Source organism: Ruditapes philippinarum, unplaced genomic scaffold, assembly GCF_026571515.1.
Source record: "Ruditapes philippinarum isolate M1 unplaced genomic scaffold, ASM2657151v2 ctg1954_1_1_1_1, whole genome shotgun sequence".
Taxonomy (NCBI): Eukaryota; Metazoa; Mollusca; class Bivalvia; order Venerida; family Veneridae; genus Ruditapes; species Ruditapes philippinarum.
In genome coordinates this window covers 19850-33106 of record NW_026857458.1, presented here as the reverse complement: position 1 = coordinate 33106, position 13257 = coordinate 19850, and the positions used below count along the sequence as shown (strand labels likewise).

The 13257-nt window shown below is 33.0% G+C and overlaps 1 protein-coding gene across 1 annotated transcript in view; it reads right to left on the bottom strand.

Moving 5' to 3' along the window:
* Positions 1 to 13257, bottom strand: part of LOC132749807 (ATP-dependent translocase ABCB1-like) — a 62882-nt gene that overhangs the window by 32498 nt on the left and 17127 nt on the right. The window contains exons 3-12 of the mRNA XM_060739709.1: positions 10604 to 10758; positions 9677 to 9924; positions 8983 to 9101; positions 6324 to 6495; positions 5489 to 5660; positions 3748 to 3872; positions 3258 to 3435; positions 2600 to 2713; positions 1745 to 1855; positions 779 to 904 (exon numbers count right to left, since the gene is read on the bottom strand). Coding sequence (XP_060595692.1) covers positions 779 to 904; positions 1745 to 1855; positions 2600 to 2713; positions 3258 to 3435; positions 3748 to 3872; positions 5489 to 5660; positions 6324 to 6495; positions 8983 to 9101; positions 9677 to 9924; positions 10604 to 10758 — 1520 coding nt within the window. The remainder of the gene's footprint in view (positions 1 to 778; positions 905 to 1744; positions 1856 to 2599; positions 2714 to 3257; positions 3436 to 3747; positions 3873 to 5488; positions 5661 to 6323; positions 6496 to 8982; positions 9102 to 9676; positions 9925 to 10603; positions 10759 to 13257) is intronic.

Here is a 13257-nt window from a genome sequence, read left to right as displayed (position 1 = left end):
TAGGCCACAAGCGGAAATTTCATGCGTAATTTTGGATTATCAATCATACATTAACACAAACTTTAAACTTCTTATTAAAATTAACAGGACTTCCAATCCAAAGAATCAACAGACTAATTTAAGCTTTAAACAAACAAAAAATAAAAAAAAAGATTTATCTAAAATCTAAAAAATACTTTTTTATCAGGCAAGTATATCAATTATATACCAGTATAAAACAAAGCATTTACATAATTTAACTGGTCAAGAGTGGTGCAGCCAAAAAGTAAATTTTAAACACTAAATGCAAACCATTGCAAAAACTTGTAACAATAAGGAAATATTTCTGGACAGGTGAAAAATATAAGAATATTACAATGGCTGCAGGACCAGAATATCTAGCTTGAGGGTAACTGTTTCCCTTTGCAACGAGGCTCTGTCGAGTTTCCGCTAAACAGTTACCCAAGAGCTAGATGTTCCCGTCTGTGACGATAGCCAGTGTTTGATTTTTTATCTTGCATATTACATACAAATTTTAAATCATATTTCAAAAAGAAGTTAAGAAAACTAATATTTTCAGTAAGCACTTTTTTCTCAAAGTAGCCCATGAATTTACTACTTCATTCATGATGACAAAAAAAATGACATCATCTTAAAAAGGCAATTAATTCATTAAAGGCACACAGGAAATGACATCATATAGAGCACAAGACTTGAAAGACAGGTTTTTTTCCAGCACTGGTTAAAACACTGGATAAGCCTGTCTAATATGCAAGAAAAGAATACATAGAATACTTACAGAGCCTTGTTCTGGATCATAGAATCTCTGCACAAGTTGAACAATGGTGGATTTGCCACACCCACTTGACCCCACCAAGGCCACAGTTTGACCTCTTCTAATCTCAAGGTCAACACCTTGTAATACCTAAAAATAAACTTTTTTATTATACACTTAATAATGAAATATTAAGAAATAGTGATGAAATAAAATGCCTTTTTTTATTTTCTGTATTTTCACAGTAAAAATTTATTTTTCATTGCAGTGAAACATATTTCCCATATTTTCACTGGTATCTTGCTGCAGTACTTATCTACGAAATTCAGCCAATACGCAAAATTTTAAGTATTCTAAGCTTCAAATGTCTTAAAAGCGAAAAATTTATATTAAATTTTTTTCTATAAATACAGGATTTATCTTCATCTTGTGGTATGAAAATCATCATATTTTACTTGTGACTTCCGCCACTCGTGGCATTTTGTTTATACCACTCTATCTAGACCATCCAGTCTTTATCAACAATACAAAAACAAATCCTTAAATTTGCAGCAGATGTGTTCATAGAACAAGAGTGGTCAGTAGGACAGCTTGCTTGACTATTCTCAGTGCTTGATAGTAAAACAGGAGCCTGGATAATGAAACAGTTTCAACAATGTGAAAAAAGGGCATTAATTTCGTCAAAATCCATATTAGAGTTATGGGCCCTGGAAGTGACTTCCTATTATGCTATGTAGTAAGTTTGTGCAGTTTCAACCTTTTCCCTTCAGCAGTTTTGATGATACCAACATGCACAAAAAACTTAACCAATGTGTGACATCGACACCAATGCCAACACCTGGGTAAAATTTTAGCTCTTCTCTTGAGCAAAAGACGTCCTGTAAAAACCTGATTATAGCAATTTCATTTCTTATTTTATGTTTAGATGACGTTTGTGAGTCTGAAAATCCTGCAAAAATGTTCATCATGTGACGTGTTAATAACTTATACCTTAACATCTGGTCGGGATGGATAATTGAAGTAAAGATTTCTCATAATTATATTTCCCTCAAGTTTCTGCGGCTTTTCTCCCTTTGTTGATGCACTGTCTATTGGTGGCTCCTAAAATATATACAGGGTACATTTTAAAACTAGACAACAAATTATGTGCCTTTTTCGTTGTTATATTTTTATACAAAATGTCTAACACATTCAACAAGAGCCAACGCAGAGCGGAGGCAACGCTCAATTTATTTTACTTTTTCTAAAAGCAAACAATTTAAAATCTAAACAAATCTTTAGAAAGTAAATTTAAAAAAAAAAGTTTATCCCTAATTTTAATAGGTCTGTCTAGTCACACTTGTTGTTTGGTCCCAAGTATGAATCTTATCGATAAATAAATGACGAAGTTATATAAATGCACATCAATTTTATTAAAGGAACTCCTCCAAGGTACAAAAGTATAAAAACATAAAATTTGAATTTTAAGTTAACGACCATAACCACTTGGCCACCAATGCCCCTATATATTATTAGTTATAAAGATTGTTGACAGGTTATATGGCCCTATATAAACAGCTATTTGTAAATATAACCCGAGCCGCTAAGCAGGGTTATATTGCAAACAGCGGTTTATATAACCTGTCAGCAATCTTTATAACAAATTTATAATACTGCAAGCATCATTTTTTACAGAAAAAAGTAAGATTTCTTTATGAATCGACAACAGCCGTGTATATAAAACTATATAAACGTCACGATTATCCAATGAAAAGCGACGTTACGAACGTGCAGTATTATAAATATGGCCATATAGCCTGAAATATAATTTTTTTTATAACTAATATTATACACATTAAAACAGACCTGCTCTATTAGTTGATATACAATATAAGCAGCTCCTCTTGCGATAGCGAAACTCTGTACGTTAGGTGCAGCATTGCCCAGGGAGAAAGCTCCGATCAGCACACCAAAAAATACCTGAAATAAAGAGTAAATAAATAATAATTTATTGATATATGTAACAGTTATTCATTAGTGTTTATAATTAGAAAAATCTTTCAACTCTCACTACACTTTCTGTAATGGACATATCCTACCATGAATTTTAAACAGTATGTTTAAAGTTGGATGGATTTCTTAATTACATTAAAGGCCCATTGTGTCCAAGAAATGCATTTACTTTTATTTCTCAAAATCTCTGCATTTCTTGTGTCCTATTTAAGTTTCTTAAAAGTTCCCCACTGGCCAATTACCGAAACTATCTATTGCTTCTGTTGATTTTTGGCAATGAGTACAGTTATAGTGATAGAAGTAAAAATACTACTTTGTTTACATTTTGCTACTTTAATGACAAATAATTTCATATTCAGTGCTAATTTCTTAAGTAATAAGCATTTAACATGCTCTTAAACTGTTATATAAAACTCACTTTTGCCATTTCTTTAGAAGAAAAAACATTATTTGTTTCTGAGGCATAATGTGCCTTTAAGTTTATTTTGTCTTAAATTTTTTTCAAACTTACAATCATTACATCTCCGATAGAATAAACATCTGGTTCCTCGCGAGCTAATTTTGCTCCATACCAGAACCCGAGGGCGTAAGCTCCAAATATAATCAACCAAGTCATGCCCATGGCTACACCATTCACCAACCCCTTCCGCACACCCAAATCTCGGGCTTCTATCAAATTACTGTCATACCTGAAGTCAAAAACATTACAACATGATTAACACTTGAGTTATTTTTAAAAGCATAAATTAGTAGCCGGGTCGACTTTGTCTCTTCATTGATCGGTTTGGCTAAAAAATATTCATTTAAGCTAGATTTACTTATATTGACCACTTTTGAGTCCGCTTCCTGGAACCACCCAGTACTGGTGTCATATAAAGAAACATGGTTGTGACCCGATTAGGGCTCGAACCCATAATCCCTGGGTTGAGAGGCATATATATTAACCACTAGGCCACCACTCCCTATATGGTTTGTCTCTATGACAACAAAGATGAAAATACCTTTTACACTCCTTTTCTTGTCCACCAAATGCTACGACAGTTCGTATAGCTCCCAACACTTCCTCAGCTACGGCCCCAGCACGAGCGTATGCTTTCAACTCCAATGATGACGCCAGCCCTATCAACTGTTAATGTTAATATAGTCAATTGTTAGGCAGAAAAGAAAAGGTGAGAAAAAAACTTGTTCATTAATTTGTGAATGATGACTCTGCATAAGTTCAGATCACTCTTAAGTCCTCTACAGTTCGAATATATATTAACATTTGTTGTTGTTGCTGTTGTATTTGTTGTTGTGTTGTAAGTTGTAAGCCACAGAGACCTTCATAAGTTACATCAAATGGCATTCTTTATTTCAAAGCTTTATTTAGGCTGAGAAAATGGAAACATTTTATTCCCTGTAATTGATCACATGATTGATCCTAATATCAACATAATTAATCCCATTACATTAAAAACTCTGAAAACCAGACCCTGTCCGATCTTAACCAAAAGTCCGGTTTTCAAGGGATTCTCATTTTCAGAGGTTTTAAACGTTTATTGATATTTATAATGTGTGTTTCAACATTGACTTTGTTTAAATCATTTAATGTTTACTTTTTACCCTTTTGTTTAAGTCATATTTTAATTTGTTTTTGCAATAAATGTCCTGAGTAAATTAATCATGCAAATTCAAAAATATAATTTATAAAATAAGAAATTTAACCAAACATTCCCAAAAATATAACTTTTTAATTGACTTTTAAAATATGTAATTAATATTTTTTCATAAAATTAATGCCCAAATAACTTAAAGATCAAATTTTTAAGCAAAACAGGAATCATTTAACAAAAGTTTCACAATTCTTTTTCGACATTTTATACCAAATATTAAAAAATACAAAACGAAAAAACCCAAATTAAAACATTTTGAAAAATCATACCTATACTTATCATGAAACAGCTTTAATAAGAAATTAATACACACTTACAAGTGTTTTAACACCTGCATAGATAAAAAGCAGGTGCTAATAACTGGTAATCGAACATTTCTCTTGTTGGGAGTATATCTCAATCCATATTAAAATACACAGAAAGTTGACATTTCAATTGCTGTCCAATTTTCAGAAGATTTTTATGATTTATGATTAGCATTAGAAGCCATAGAAAATTGTCCGTTTTCCAGAATTCAGAGGTTCAATTATTAAGAGAATATTTTTTCAATGGACTTATAAGGAAAAATATGGGACTTTTAAAATCATCCGGTTTTCAAAGGATTCCGGTTTTCAGAGGGTGCGGTTTTCAGAGTTTTTACTGTATTTACTTAATTGATCCGAATATCAACATGATTTATGTTGTACCAACTTGATTTATCCTAATATCAACATAAATGATCCAAATATTTATATAATTCATCCTAATATTGACATTATTGATCCTAATATCAACATATTTTATCCTAATACCAACATAATTGATCCTAATATTGACAAAATTGATACTAATATAAACATGATTGTATCTAATACCTACATGGTTGATCCTAATATCAACAAAATTGATTCCAATATTTACATGACTGATCCAATATTAACATGATGGATCCTAATATTGACATGACTGATCCATATATTAACATGATGGATCCTAATATTGACATGACTGATCTTAATATTAACATGATTTGTCCTAATATCAACATAACTAATAACACCATTGATCCTTATATTGACATGATCCTAATATCAAATGTTAAACTATTTACCTTTGTCATTATAAAAGCTGCTCCTGCTAGTAGGGGACTTATCGCTAAGATTACAAGCGTCAGTTTCCATCCATATGCAAAACCTACAACAAAACCCGCTATTCCACCTGTAAACCACTGTGTAAAGCCGCCTAATTTATCACCTATACCATCATGTATTTTTGATATGTCACTGAAAAAGATTCAATGTTAAAATATCTGTATATCTTACTATATCTCTAATTATGGCGTTGAAATGATATCACTCATTTTAGCAATGTTTGTTTGTTTGTTTCATTTTATGCCTTTTCCCAACAGTATTTCAGTCATATAGGCGGGTAGCTTCCTTACCATCGTTTCTGGAGAGTTACACCAGTACTAGACTACCTTCCTCCGTGCTAAACTACCAAAGCATCTCCCAGGGATCAATACCACGCCAGAGAGGTAACTGGATTAGAAGTCATCTACTCTAACCCCTCGACCACAGAGGCGGTTTTTAGCAATGAATTATGTTCAGTAACATAATAGGATTAAAGGCAAATTTAGGGATAAAAAGCAGGAAACCTTTTTATGCACAATAGAGCTGAAACTCTTATCTTCCTTCAATTTCTTTTAAAATCTTAAAAGCCTAACAACATTAATTCCTTAGTAAGTGACAGATTTTTTTTTTTCAAAACGGGTTTTCTGTCAATTTCCCTTCGGCTTAAAGACGTAAAAAATGACGATAATTCTGCCAAAAATGATAAATTCATATAAATCTAATCAATCTGAAAGCTTGATCACAAGGCTTTTAAAAATTAAAATGTTTCATATAAAGAACTCATTGTTAAAAAAAACCCCCGACAACATGGCTTACTTAGTAATTCTTGAATTTAGTTCCCCAGATTCGTGCGTGTCAAACCATCCAATGTTTTGTCTCATCACGTTGTTATAGAAACTTTTACGAATCCTGTGCGTCTGCCTCTCTGACGCAATCATCCAAAACATCACCTGACCATATCCGACCAGAAAAACGACACCACCAATAACTGAAATATTGCCATATTAACTTAAAATTTGATGTTTTTTGTCAATTTGTAAACTTCCACTCCTAACAGAGACATTAACTTTTGTTTTTCCAAACCCTAGCAAAGTGCCCATCCTGAAAGTATTTTAATATAGTATCAAACTCATGGCTAAATGAAGCAGCAAGAGGGAAATATGCTCTGTTTATTGGCACAAAAAAAAACAACACAAAAAACACCACATTGACTCTATACTGCAGGGATGGACAAAGGGTAAAAACATGGGTAATATCAACACTATCCCACATATAGTCACAGGGTGACAGTACATGTTTACAATTACATAAATGTAAGATATAAATATTGATGATATTTTTTTAATTGTTTTAATTTTTCTAAAAAAGTACATGTACGTGCTGTGTCTTTGTGTAAATGGTTCTGAAAAGTGAAACAAATTTGAGCTGCGTCATGACAAAACCAACATACATGTAATGGGTTTGCGACCAGCATGGATCCAGACCAGCCTGCGCATCCGCGCAGTCTGATCAGGATCCATGCTGTTCGCTTACAAACCCTATTACAAGTAGAGAAACTGATATCGAACAGCATGGATCCTGATCAGACTGCGCGGATGCTCAGGCTGGTATGGATCCATGCTGGTCGCATAGCCATTATGTTGGTTTTGTCATGATGCAGCTCATTTATGCATTTTATGTTTCATTTTTAATATAACTAGATTAAAGTATTTGAAAGCAGTACATCAAAATATGCAAAACAAGACCTATTCAAGAAAAAGTGCACCACACTTTGTGCTTTTATAACATTATAGTGACCAATCATTTAATCTACATTCATTTAACAGACTGAATCAAGGGGCCAAGGATCAGTCCAATGATTAGGGGCCGGCTGACTGATTGGTTACTATCACGCTAAGAGGTCCCAAGTACTGTTATAACAAGAGCTGTCCGTAAGACAGCGCGCTCGACTTTTTTATTGCTTGCCAATAAAAAAAGTTTTTGCAGTAAAAGGCAATACAAGAATCTCTGTATTTTTAAAGTGAACAATGGCCATGAGCATTAAGATATTTAGTGAAGAATTATTTTATTATGACATAATTTATGGTAAAGTGAACAAGTGGATAGGAATGAATTTTTTTAGATTTTTTAAGTTTTTTAGTGCTTGCCTATAATACAAAACATTGACAGTTAAGGGCCATAATTCAAATAAAATCTTTGACAGAATTACCTTCTCCTGGACATGTTTGGGAATCATGATTGTAAACAAGTATTCCAACTTTCAAATTAATATCTCAAACAGTTCAGTCAAAAAGTGGACTGGTACTAAAAACTTAACCAAGATTCTAAGTCGATAAAAGGCCTTAATTTTTAAAACAAATCCTTGACAGAGTTACCTTCTCTTGCGTACAGATGGGGGTAATGATGTGAAATAGCATTAAAAGTTTCAAAGCAATATCTCAAAGGGTTAAGGCAATAAGTGGATTTTACCCATATTCAATGTATTTTCTAAGTCAAAAAGGGGCATAATTCTGTCAAAAACCTTGACAGAGTTATGTCCTCTTGTCTGTTGATGAAGGTCGTGATGGTAAACAAGTATGGTCAGTTTCAAAGCAATACCTCCAATGGTTTTGAAATAAAGTGAGGTGGTACAAAAAAACTTAACCAAGCTCAATACACTTTCTAAGTCAAAAAAGGGCCATAATTCTGTCAAAAACCTTGACAGAGTTATGTACTCTTGTCTGTAGATGGAGGTTATGATGGTGAACAAGTATGGTAAGTTTCAAAGCCATACTTGTAATACTTCTGAAATAAAGTGGGGTGGTACGAAAAACTTAACCAAGGTGTGACGCCAACGCCGACGCCGACGCCGGGGCGAGTAGGATAGCTCCCCTTTTCATAGAAAAGTCGAGCTAAAAATGTTACAATGGTTGCCGGTACAGACTGGAATATCTAGCTCGTTTACGGAGGTAACGAGGCTCTGTGGTAATGAGGCTCTGCCGAGTTTCCGCTAAACAGTTACCAGAGAGCTAGTTATTCCTGTCTGTACCGACAGCCAGTGTTTGATTCTTTTTCTTGCATAATACAATGTCATATCAATTATTTTCAGTGAGGAAAGTATGAAAACTGATATTCTCATAACGCACTTTCTTCGTCTAGTAGCATTTGAACTTACAACTTCATTCACAGCAGTAAATGAAGTCATCCAAAGAACGCAATTCATTCATAAAAGACGCACAGCAATCAGACACCATATAAAGCACGTGACTTGTCGTACTGTGGGGTTGTAACACAGGTTTTTCTAACACCGATGTAAACAGTAGGTAATCCTGCCTGATATGCAAGGAGTATTGCTTCTTACATGACTTGCTATTTGGACATGTATATAATGTAAAGCATCATTTTTCATGCAATATACATAGGTGGGAAAAAAATATTTTATTTTTAGAACGTTATATAATATACATGTACAAGTACAACATCTACTGTATCTTACCAATAAAATATATGGCAAACTCTTGCATGACCTCCAGAAGGTCATTTTGTACAGCCTCTCGTACCGCTGCAAAATCTACCAGTCCATTTGACAGATTCTTTATATCAGTTTCATAATTACTGAAATGAAATAAAAACAGTTCAATTATTGTTTGCCCAGGCCAGGAGCATAAAAATAACACAGCTTTAATTGGTGAAATCACTGATTTATATAAAAGGGACATTACTCTTAAAGAATCATACTCTTGAAAAAAAGACTATTTTAATGGTGTAGAAAAATAAACTTTAGGATTTCAAGAATCTGATCAGCTAGAAAGTCATGATTTAAGAAATAATATATCCCAAACAGTGATTTTCTTGCTAAATATCGCCCTTGTGATATAATGGTGTGCTTTTGAACGACAAACAGCAATATAATCAATGATGGTAATATATTATTTCAACACGACATGAACAAATAAATGCTGCCATACTTGATATAAAGCTAAATTGTGCCAGATTTGTTTCTGTACCTATTTATTAGAGCTTCGCATTTTAATGTTTACATTACATGTCTTATGGTTACATCACATGTCTAAATATAAAATGTCAACAGTAATTGCACAATTAAACACACTTTCGGTCCTTCTATGTTCAATAGAGAAAAAAGTTGGTCGTGTTAGAATTTACAATAACAGTGTGGTAAAACTACTCACCTTAGTAATGTTGGATCTTCGATAATGCCTTTGTATGTAAGGGTGACATTGTAGGTGGAGCTCAAATTTGCCAGGATACCCATTGACTCCAATAATTTCGCGACCTCGCCAAATTCCCCAGATTTCACAAAGAGGTCAATCATCTCACCGAATACTATGATCATGATTGGGAATGCTGACCCATGTACCATAGCACTTAATGTTCCTAGTATCATGAACAGCACGTCTTTCTTTTCAGCATACTTGAACTGAAATCAATGAAAAATATGTGCCCTTTAATTTCACAAAGCTATTAATAATAACAAATAGAGCATAATGAATGAGTGTAGGTTCCATACGGAATTTATTGAATGAGTTGTATAAAATTATATAATGGTAGCCTCTAAAATTATATTTTGGTCTGAAAGGGGAATTATTATACTTTTGACCTTAAGAATCTTATTCCAATGTTCTTCAATATTCTTCCAATTTTTTTAACCATGATTTTGCACTATAATATATCAGTATGAATAACATGGCTCTAGAACTATGTCTTTAGAAACCTTTCGGTTAGCTCCATAGGTAGAGCATTGGACTGTGAATCAAGCGTTCCTGGTTCGATTCCAAGACAGTGCAGGTTACTTTTGTTGTGATTGATCATGAAATCCTTTCTACGGTCATTAATTTGCACTGCACCTTTGCTCTGGCATGTACAGAAGTCAAAATTAAAGGCAACTAGTACTGAAAATCTGCTTGACGGTCAGCCCAGGAACGATGCAGTGGCTGAAATGTGCTGCAGTAAATTCAATGTGGCTTACTGTCGTGATCCGGAATGAAAAAACTATCAATACCTCCACCAGTATGTCTTGAGACCCAAAGTAAGAAAAAGTAGTAATTTATTCTCAAATGCAAAGGATGGAGCTAAAAATGATGTTTATTACCACTTACCACTTCAAATATGCCAACCATTGGGGCATCCTCTTTTTTATCTTTACCATTTTTACTGTCTGAATCTTTATCATTGATTTTAGAAGTGGTCCCATTCTCAAAACCATTCCTATCTTTCATCTCCATTGCTTTAATGTCCGATGGAGACACTCGTCCTGTAATTGTATATCATATATGGGTAATAATGTAGACATTTGTCCTGTAATTATATAACATAAATGAGTAATCATGTAAAGATACTCATCCAGTAATGATATAATTTTATGTTTTATCATGTAAAGACACTCGCCCTGTAATTATAACTCAAACATGGGTTATCATGAAGAGGCACTATTTTTGTTTATAGTCCTGTTATAACATTACAATTCATACATGTTTAATCATGTAAAGACACTCCTCCTGTAATGATATAGTTTCATGTTTAATCATGTAAAGACACTCCTCCTGTAATGATATAGTTTCATGTTTAATCATGTAAAGACACTCCTCCTGTAATGATATAGTTTCATGTTTAATCATGTAAAGACACTCCTCCTGTAATGATATAGTTTCATGTTTAATCATGTAAAGACACTCCTTCTGTAATGATATAGTTTCATGTTTAATCATGTAAAGACACTCCTCCTGTAATGATATAGTTTCATGTTTAATCATGTAAAGACACTCCTCCTGTAATGATATAGTTTCATGTTTAATCATGTCTCCTTCTGTTATGATATAGTTTCATGTTTAATCATGTAAAGACACTCGTCCTGCAATTAATCAATAAACTTTTTTAATCATGTAAATAGTACACTACTAATCCTGTAATTGAAATAAAACTAAAATTATGAATAAATAAAATATATGTTAATATAAGGAAAACGATTTTTTTTATAATATACCTGTCTGAATAATGTAGAGGCCTTTATGTTATGAATTTTTTTTAATTTATTTATTTTGTCAGATTTCTGTGCCTGATGTTGTATATGTGTTAGGGATGGTGTAGTACTGTGCAAGACTTTTCTTTGTTACAAAAGAAGTTTATAATGTCTTTCTGCATCTTAGAACTGCTATTCTTTTATCATTTTTACTAACAGATAACTTTAACCATCACTCATCATATGAAATGATGATAAAATTTGAAAATTTAGTCTTGGAAGGAGAGAATTATCACAGAGTTATTCTTTTGGTAACTACACCTGGAGCTCAAGCCTTGGATCACAGAGTTTTTGGTTTTTTTGGTTGCTAAGGAAACTGATTCTTCGCATCAATTTTTAATCTCCTCAATTGAAAAGTTGAGAAGAAAGACATGAAAATTAACAAACTGGATTTTTCAGGATGGAGGGAAGAAATGAAGACTGAGATAAAACATCTGGGTTTACACAGACATAAATTCTATGGAGTCTTCACACAAAAAAAACTATCAACAAATTCTTATAGATTCCATTTCACATAAAACCTGCTCTCACATTCCTTGCTACATAAAGATTTCACAAATATAAACAAAATTTCCTCCTGTTAAACAGGTCTTAAAATCTGTCTGGAATAAAACAAGAGAATTCAATCTGTTCACTAATCCAATTTTATAGCTTCACAATGGTAAAGGAAGGTAAAAGTTATCCGATCTCCAGTCTGAAAATGTCTTTAACAAAATTTTTAAAGATCCATTTTGAAAATTTTTAGAAACATTCAATTTTTCTCTACGTATCTAAGGAATACTGAGTGCACTTAGGCTTGGCTATATTTAAGCACTGTGTGACAAATATAAATTTGACCTTGTTTGCATGGCTTATCTTATCAGAAGGAAAATGTTTATTAAATATTGATGAAAATTTAAAAAGCAACAAAGAAAACCAATAATCTGGCATATTACCTGTTATTTAATTAAAGAGTCCTTTGTACAGTATAACCTGTAAACAAAGGCCATCCAAGTGAGAGATCAAACATGACTTTTTTTTAGATAAGTGGTCTTTATTTGGAGGCTACTCTCCACTATTTTAATTAGTGAAGGTTTGTTAAAGAATGGCCTTTATTTACAGGGTGATCACTTTTCCCAGGTGGTCTTACATACAGGTTAGACTGTACATTCCAAGGTGGTCTTAAACATAGTTTAGAAAAATGTACATGAAATTACTCTAATAATTTTTGGGATCTTAAATTTGGAACCAGTCATTTTAATCACTTAACCCTGATATTAACATATCTACTAGCTTGATTTTGGGAACATTGTTTACAAATCCACATACAGTATATGCCAGAATGTGAAGGTATCAGTTGACATTTAGACCCTGATTTCAAAACTTTTGGCTGAAATTCAGCCTCATTCCCATCCCTGATTGAGTAAACCAGTTGCCTCTATTTAAACATGAATTTCCCTAAAAATAGAATCAACAAATCAAGAATCAATTAATCAGTCAGAAAACATAAATATCTGTCAGGTTGTCATGTGATTGGTCAACAAACCCAAGCAGTCAGGGTTGCCTGAACAACTTTTAACATTTTATATTTGTTATCCCCAAATGAATGGAAAATTTCATAAATGATTGCTGCACAAGTCCACTTTTAAAAATTTCAACAGCATATGGGTAAACAATTCCAGCAAATTACAGCAGAACAAGCACATGACACAAATTCAGTCCAGCAGATGACACAAATTCACTCAGACACATGGC